The following is a 9,089-nucleotide window of genomic DNA, read 5'->3' on the forward strand; positions in this document are numbered from 1 at the left end:
CCCTGCTGTTTTTTTTTTTTTTAATGAGCAAGTATGGATGTCATTAATCTCTTCCATATCCTGATTATTCCTAAAGAACCCTTACTACTTAACAACTAGAGTCTACCTCTGACCAGAAAAACTTGTCAGAAAGCAAGAAACATTTTTTTTCCTCTTTCTGGATTATCTGAGGAGGAGAGGCCTGCTGTACACAGCCTCGGGCACTCAGCCAGCGTCCCAGGCTGACAGTCACGCCCCCCTCAGGACTCTGGCATCCCCGGTCCTTGCTTCAGTTACAGGTCTCTTTCTCTTGCCTTCCAAAGGCTTTCTTTACTCCTCCAACAGGAAGCAGTAAGCAGAGGGTGCCCTTCACTCCTGACTGCCTCCCCGCTGTGTCTGTCACTTTATAAATGCAGTTTTTCTGCAGATCTGCAACATTCTGACTTCATTCCTGAGGCTCCCTCCATCCTTCAAGTGAGTCTTACGTGTTCCCACACGCAAGTCCAACTTAAGTAACACCCAGATGTGCCCCTATTTAACTACCTTAATAATAAGCTTTTTGTTTTTATTCTCATTAACCATCTCATTTTATTCCCAAGGAATGATTGCTGCTGCTGCTGCTGCTAAGTCACTTCAGTGGTGTCCGACTCTGTGTGACCCCATAGACGGCAGCCCATCAGGCTCCCCCGTCCCTGGGATTCTCCAGGCAAGAACACTGGAGTGGGTTGCCATTTCCTTCTCCAATGTGTGAAAGTGAAAAGGGAAAGTGAAGTCGCTCAGTTATGTCTGACTCGTAGCGACCGCATGGACTGCAGCCTACCAGGCTCCTCTGTCCATGGGATTTTCTAGGCAAGACTACTGGAGTGGCTTGCCGTTGCCTTCTCCAGAAGGTATGATTACTGGGCAGTCAAAAACAGCTTTTGGTACAACAAAGCCACTCCAGTACTCTTGCCTAGAAAATCCCATGGACAGAGGAGCCTGGTGGGCTGCAGTCCATGGGGTCCCTACGAGTCAGACATGACTGAGCGACTTCACTTTCACACACTGGAGAAGGAAATGGCAACCCACTCCAGTGTTCTTGCCTGGAGAATCCCAGGGACGGGGGAGCCTGGTGGGCTGCCATCTATGGGGTCACACAGAGTCGGACACGACTGAAGTGACTTAGCAGCAGCAGCAGATAATAAAAACAACACACATTTTTGCACAGATTCAAACTTAAAGATTCAAGCTGCTTAAAAGATCCAAAAAGTTCATAACCCAGTGCTGAGCTGGGTGTGGGGAACTGATGTACTCACGAGCCTTTTCTGCTCAGGAGTGTAAACTGGGATAACCCTCTCTGAAGAGCAGTTTGGTCTGCTGCTGCTGCTAAGTCTCTTCAGTCGTGTCCGACTCTGTGCGACCCCACAGACGGAAGCCCACCAAGTTATAAAATACATAAACCTTTTTAGTCAGCAATTCTAAGTCACCAAATTTATCCTGAGGATGCATAAAGATATGTCACTACAGAACTGTCTATAATAGAAAAAGAGTTCAGTTCAGTCGCTCAGGCGTGTCCGACTCTTTGCAACCCCATGGACTGCAGCACGCCAGGCCTCCCTGTCCATCACCAATTCCCAGAGCCTGCTCAAACTCATGTCCATCGAGTCGGTGATGCCATCCAACCATCTCATCCTCTGTTGTCCCCTTCTCCTCCTGCCTTTAATCTTTCCCAGCATCAGGGTCTTTTCCAATGAGTCAGTTCTTCACATCAGGTGGCCAAAGTATTGAAGTTTCAGCTTCAGCATCAGTCCTTCCAATAAATATTCAGGACTGATTTCCTTTAGGATGGACTGGTTTGACCTCCTTGCAGTCCGAGGGACTCTCAAGAGTCTTCTCCAATACCATAGTTCAAAAAACTAGGAGCAACTTAAATGTCCAACAGCAAATGGTACAGTCAAGCGATGGAACACCACATATGCACCCAGTAAAAATAATCGGATAACAGCAGCTAAAGCTTCAGTGGTACCTATGTGCCAGGTACCCTAAGCACTTCACAGGCACAATTCCATCTGATTCTGACGCCAGCCCTATGAAATAAGTGCTGTGTCTGTGTGAATTTACCGATGAGCAGACTGAAGCAGAGGCCAGCACCGTCTCTAATCACTATTCGTGCTTGTGCTCCGTTGCTCAGTCGTGTCCAACTCTTTGCAGCCCCCCAAGACTGTAGCCTGCCAGGCTCCTTTGCCCATAGAATGTTTCAGGCAAGAACACTGGAGTGAGTGGCCATTTCCTTCCCCAAAGGATCTTCCCCACCCAGGGATCTAACTCACATCTCTTGAGCCTCCCGCGTTGGTAGGCAGGTTCTCTGCCACTGTGTCACCTGGGAAGTTCAATCTAGTAGTAAGCTGCTACTTACTTGTGGAAAAGGTTCTGAGAGGCGGCTTCCTCAAGGACTGAAGGAAGTGCCTCAAGGCGACATCTTCACAGTGAGGATGCCTATAATCAAGCAAAAAAGCACCATTAAACATTTTTTTAATTAAAAAAAATTAGAGGATCAACTGCCAAAATCTGAATACAATCTATAGTGTCAATAATACTACTGCATCCATTTAATCTTCCAGTTCTGACCACTGTACAGTACTGTCGTTTTGTAACAAAATGTCCTTATTGGAAAAGGGCTCAAATATTTAAAGGTAAAGGGGCACCAAGTGTTTCAGCAGAAAATATATACATATACACACTCACAAAAAGAGAAAAAGGAAGAAAAGGGAGAATGATAAAGCAGATAGAGCTGACATACGGGGAATCAGAGTACAGGGTATTTGGAAATTCTCTGTACTGTTTTAATAACTTCTCTGAAGTCTAAAACTTTTTCACAAAAGAATTACTCTTAAGACCATAATAAGCAGTAAACCTGCACTTATACAAAAAGCATATGTTTCTTCACCACAGAAGAACAGCTGTACACAGCCTTGTAGCCTCTAACTCCTATTAATTAAAAAACTTAATAAAGTGGCTGAAATTTTAAGATTTTTTTCTTTTTGGGCTGTGCCACGAAGCCTGCAGGATTGAACTTGTGACCCCAGCAGTGGAAGCACAGAGTTCTAACCACGGGACTACCAAAGAATACCCTGAATTTTTAAACTTTAAATGTTTACCCTGGGGAAAAAATGATGCAAACAAATCAGGCTGAGCTAGTCTAGTCTACTTTGAGTCTGGAAGGCTCAACTTGTTTGGAATTTTAAAATTATTATTTGTGGCTACTTTGCCACAAAAGCTACTTTCACAGGGTAAAAGGGTTTTCAAGCATTCTGAGGAAAAAAATGACCATTTCCATGGCTTCAAGCTGTAAGGAAATAGTATTTTATTCTTTGTCTCTCTTCATTTCCTCTTTACCTAGGGAAATAGGACACATCCCCAGTGCAGTAAGGGACTGTGCGAACAAGGAGAACATTGGTGAAGTTTTAGTAAACAACTGGCTCTCTCCTAACCCCCCCTTCAATTCAGATAGCACTTCAGTTCCCCCAAATACTGACCTGCGATCTAAAGTAAAGAAACTATGTCCTTGTTAGTAAGGGTTTCTTTTCTTCCTTCGGAGTCTTTTATGAAAGTAGAAATTTACTCTATTATAATTGTCTAAACTGCTATTTTTGTGGAAAATAGAACGGCATTTACGACTTTCATACTGCAATATTTACATTCATGGATTCTTAGTAGTTATGTCTTACATAAATATCCTGTAAACATTATCAGATTTAAACACCTTCATTTACTCCTGTGAAATTTCCTTGACTTAATAACACTCTTGCAGCATGGTGCTAACAGGGTGAATCTGATTCTCCTTCAGGCAAGCAGGATCTGTATGCAGAACAAGTCTGGGACCTTGGCCATCACCACCCCCTCAGAGGCCAGATGGACAGACAGCTACTAACACAAAGCAGGGTGCGTTGCAGTCGGTGAATGTTCTTTCAGAGTGAACAATGCTCATCGCTTAGACTGGACACTCCCACTGCAAAAGCAAGCGCCTGAAACTCTGCTTTCCAAGTGGAATTAGAACAAGAAGTGTAAATTCTGACTGAAGGCTGCATTGTTGTGTGGCGCACACTGCTGCATTGTGCATTCCAGAACTGCTGCTGAGCCCCCTAACTGAAAGAACGCTTGCAGACTGTTGAATAAGGCTTTTCTTCACCCCCCTCCCCGGGGAGGGGTCGTCGGTTAGGGGAGGGACAAGCGGGAGATCATGGTTCATCCACTGTAACCCAGTGCACAGCACCCAGGGAGCTGGTTTGCATTCAGATCTTCCCAAGAACAAAGTCAAGGTCTCGCCACCCACTGCTGCAGCCCTAGCTCCTGGAACAAGAGCCTGGCAAACAGCTCGTTGCATCAGCTCGTCTTTCATCTCTGGATCGTTCTTACTCTCATATCAACACCACACTTTTCCTGATCTTACAGGAATGTTGCCCACCCCACTGCGGGTGCGCAGAAAGAGCAACGTTCACCGCCATCACTTCCTCGCCTCCCCGTCTCTCAATCCCACTCAGCCTCCCCGTCTCTCAATCCCACTCAGCCGGGCTTTTGTTCCCACCACATCCTCTCCTGCCCAGGTCACCTCTTCCGTGCTGCCAACCCCTATGCGTTTCTTGGACCTTGTGTTATTTGACCTCGCAGCAGCATTTGTCACAGGTGATCCCCCCCTTTTCTTCCCTCCAACTGAGGTATAACTGAAATGTAACATTATATTAGTTTCAGGGGCAAGGTATTATTCCCTATTCGTATATATAGTGGAAGGATCCCCACAGTAAATCTAGTTAAACATCCCTAACCATACAGATTTATTTTTTTTTTAGATTTTTCTTGTGATGAGAAATACTCTCTTAGCAACTTTCAAACATACAAGACAGTACTAATAACCATAGTCTCCACGCTGTACAGTACATACCTGGGACTTAGGTGTTTTTTAACTGGGAGTTTGTCTCTTTCAACACCTTCGTTCACAGCTTGCCCTCCTTGATACACACATAGCCTTTGGAACCCTGATTTTCCTCCTGTCTGGTCTGACTTCAAATGGCTGCCATACCCAAGGCTCAGACAGCTGCTGTGTCTAGGCTCCCGCCCTAGAGATGCTTGCCCAGTCTGGTTTGAAACAGCCAGATGCGGAGGGCCCCCCTCACTGCTACTTCAGAGACCTCCAGAACGCATTTCAACCTGGCTACCCAACATCCTCACTTTGAATCACCTCAAACTGAGTTTGTCCAAAACAGAATTCCCAACCCTCCCTCACTCCCCTTCCACGGCTCCATCCCCCAAAGCTGTCCATCTGCGGCACAGACTAGCCAGACCAGACGGTTATTAAATCCACTTCCTCTACCCAATCGATGAGGTTTCCTAGAAATGAGTTCTAACCCCCGTGAGAACCATTCAGACTTCCCAGGACCCCTTCCGGCCTGTCAGATGGAGACAAACGTGCAGATCTTGGGCAGACGGCGAGAGACGGGCCGTCAAATCGCGCTGCCCTCGGATTAGCAGCAGCCTGGATGCACATGATAGAGACAAACACGCTCACCATGTTAAGTCACCGAGATGTTAGAATTTACCTGTTCCCGTAGCAACACTGCTGTAACTAATACGCCACCCCAGAGGAAAGGCACCACAAGCCCCCAGTGCACAGGCTGAAACCCTAGTGCTCCTCTGCAAGTCCTTTCTCTCTCACTGGCCACATTCAATCCACTGACAAGGCATGAAGCCGCCACTTTCAAAATACACCCTTATCTGCCTACTTCTCTGGCCTGAGCCGCTGGATCTGCTGCTGAAGAGCTGCACTAGCCTGTTCTCCCTGCTTGGCCTCCATGTCCCATTTATCACAGAACATCCCGACTGACCTTTTCAAAACAGACCTACATAAGTGGTCCTCTGAACCCCAGACCTCCGGCTACTTCCCCTCTCCTCACACATCCACCCCCACCCCTTGCACATCCACGCCTCTGCATGTGCCGTCTGCTCCTCTGGGCACACCCCTCCAGCTGGTTGAGTCCCTCCTCACTCAATTCTCTGCTCAAACGCTTCCACCTGACCACAAGCTCAAAAGTTCTCTCTCTGGAGCGCTAACTCCTTAATTAACTTCCTTTATTTTTCTTTGTAACAACTTCTCACCACCTGAAATGAACTGATTTTATGTATGTTCATGTATTTGTTTCTGTCTGTACTTGTCGACGTATACAGGGGTTTGTCTGTCTTCCCCCTGGACCTCAATCTCAACAGCGAGATTAAGCCTCAGAGAAATGAGCAGCTAGGTTCAATCACATGTGCCCTCTGTATGGTGAACCCACCTGTACCTCCTCCAAGCAGGAAATTAAAGCCCACGATTAAGCACTCAAGTCTGCCTCTGGGGCTCAGATCTCCATCCCACCACTTGCTAACTAATTCTAAGCCTCAGTTTCTCCACCTCTAAAAACAGGACCTACCTCATTAGAAGTAAATGAGACAATCACATAAAACCTTAATCCCAGGCCCTGGTACCTAGCTACATATTACTCTTATCAAAAGCAATGCAAGTGATATTCAGCTGGCACACACTGGGATGGCCACAGCAACTGTGAGCACTGCTCACCCTAACTGGTCTGTGTCCACACTGTCACAGTTTTAAAATAGTTTTATGATTTATTTACTATTATTTTTGACTGTGCTGGGTCTTTGCTGCTGCGAAGGTTTCTCAAGCTGTGAGGAGTGAAAGCTACTCTCTAGTTGTGGTGCTTGAGCTTCTAATTGCAGTGGCTTCTCCTGTTGCAGAGCACAGGCTCTAAGACTCAGTAGTTTCGGTTCCCCAGGCCCTAGAGCACAAGCTCAACAGTTATGGCACGTGAGCTTAACTGCTCCACGGCATGTAGGATCTTCCCAGAACAGGGATCGAACTCGTGTCTCTTGCATTGGCAGGCAGATTCTTTACCACTGAGGCACCAGGGAAGCCTAGTTTTAAAATATTTTTAACATCACCTCTGGTGGTAACACTAACTACAGTCCTTATGTCCCTCCTGCTTTTTAGAACTGTGAAAAGTTCTCTTGAAAATGAACTGGCAGGTTTCTTAAGGCCTTATTCCATGTTCTACCTCGTATTATTTAGCCATGTTCCCTCTCTCTTTTACTAAACTGTAAAGTTCTTTCAACGCAAGGCCTGTATCTTTTAATTCCTCTCTTTTCTTCTGCCCTCCCCACTCACCCCTGATCCCCGGCACTGTAGTTGACAGTGGCAGGAATGTCATAAATACTCCTGAAGGAAAGTCTTGCACGACCACGCACCCTCTAGGTACTATGTTCATATGTGCCTGAACCAAAGAATCGTCCAGAGCACCATAAAAGATACATTTGCCAGGGCGCCAACCTACACCTACTGAGCCTGAATTTGGCAGCACTGTGGGGATACACTGGGAATCTCTTTTACTAATAAACACCCGCTCCGTTCTTTTATCAAATTTAGGGAACATGGCCCTCAGTTATCACTTACAATCACTTTCTCTATTCTCTCACCTGTCACATGTCCCTCAGTTACTGGAAAACTCTGCAGAATGAGGCTTTCAAATGTGCGTCTCACAGACAGACGCTGCTTTACTTAAAAATCAGGGAAATGTTATCTTTTGGGGTTTTTTGCATCTCAATATAGTTTCCATCTGGATATGTAACAGCTTTGAAAACTGAATTACTGTACCCAAATCCTCACCCCTCCTAAATCCAGTGGACCTAAATCCAGTTATCTACCTATACTGGTACTAAAGTTTCGACGTTTTTCCCTTTTTAAATGATAGTGGGCGAAGTCATCTTCCTCACCATCGTTAAAAAAAAAAAAAAATGAGGGTCATTTTTTCAGTCTTTCCAACTTATGCCACATTTTAGATGATTTCACGACCAACTCATAAACAGCACACCTGGCAACAGCATTAAAACCACAGAGGCCCTCTTGCTCAAATCCTAACGGTTAGCACACTGTGGAGCCCTCTCCTGAGAAAGTGACACCATTTCCGAGTAGTTAGTAATAGGAGGATGAAGCCTTCCTGGCTAGCGCAATGACATTTTCTGTTCCCTCTCAGCCCGAAACCAGTGTCTCTACTTCCCAAAATCACAGCGCAGGCTCTGGTCCACAAAATGAAGCCAGTCCGAAACACAAAAGCTGTGGGTCTCGCAAATCTTAGCTCTTCGAAATGACACCAAGCAACAGATTCCGAGTTACAGCCACCAAGATTTTAATCCATTTTCCGAGAGTTCAAATGCTCCCATGCTAGTTCTTACATAAGCTATTTCGAATAATGAATGTCCTCACGCTGGGCAGCCTGAAGGAAAGGTCCCTGCGTGAGACACAGAGGGACCTGGTAAGGAGTCTCAGCTCTGCTGCTACCTGGCTGCGTGGAAATGAGCAAGTCCCTCCCTCTTTCAGGGCCTCGACTTCGCCAAAAAGGGCTAGCGGGATTTACGACCCCTCTAACAATCTGAGAGTTGACAGGCACCGGGGTAACCGAGACCCTATTTCCATCATGGACTATTTTGAGATTACGGAATCCTACCCTCTCACTTCAGAGACCAAGAATCCGAAGTGGAAGCCGCCCAACTCCCACTCCAGTGCTCTCCCCACATCTCGCCGCCCCTCCCAGCAACACGACTCCCACAGAAAGAAGCGTCCAGCCCTGCCTCGGCTCTGGTGGGGGACACGCAGCCCGTTTCACCTGGTTTAGGGGGTGCTTTTTGTTTATATTTTTGTTTTTCGTCCCTTGTGGGGTGGAAAGGACAAAGAGAGAGGTGTAGGCCAGACTCGGACCGTCATAGGCGGAGGCGGTCGCACCTGCGCCCGAGCTCGAGGTGAAGGTGAGTGGCTCCGTCTCCACTCGAGCCCTCCTCAGGGCGAGCCCGAGACAGAGAAACGACTCCTCTCTCTAGACCCCGATTTGGCTCGGGCCGTCCCTCGCTCCGAGGCAGGTTCCCCAAACAGTTGTACCTGCTCCGCCACGCGACCCCGGGCAGCCACCTCAGACATCCCTGCCCCACGGACGCCGCCATCTTGTCTCCTCCTGCTCGGCGGGACGCGCCCCCTTTTACACGCGGGGCGCACGCATGTGACGTAACGAGTCTCGAACTCTCGGGCCCAATGA

At 47.1% G+C, this 9,089-nt stretch overlaps 1 protein-coding gene across 3 annotated transcripts in view; it reads right to left on the minus strand.

Moving 5' to 3' along the window:
• PISD (phosphatidylserine decarboxylase) overlaps positions 1–9,089 on the minus strand; it is a 28,846-nt gene extending 19,757 nt beyond the window's left edge. Inside the window, exons 1-2 of one of the 3 annotated variants that reach the window (XM_088828348.1) lie at positions 8,936–9,089; positions 2,375–2,454 (exon numbers count right to left, since the gene is read on the minus strand). In XM_088828348.1, the coding sequence (XP_088684474.1) occupies positions 2,375–2,454; positions 8,936–8,997 (142 nt within the window). In that variant the 5' untranslated portion in view covers positions 8,998–9,089. The remainder of the gene's footprint in view (positions 1–2,374; positions 2,455–8,935) is intronic. The other 2 variants (XM_055405760.2, XM_055405759.2) reach the window with 2 other exon arrangements.

Source organism: Moschus berezovskii, chromosome 19, assembly GCF_049115385.1.
Source record: "Moschus berezovskii isolate FMDL1 chromosome 19, NW_MosBer_1.0, whole genome shotgun sequence".
Lineage (NCBI taxonomy): Eukaryota > Metazoa > Chordata > Mammalia > Artiodactyla > Moschidae > Moschus > Moschus berezovskii.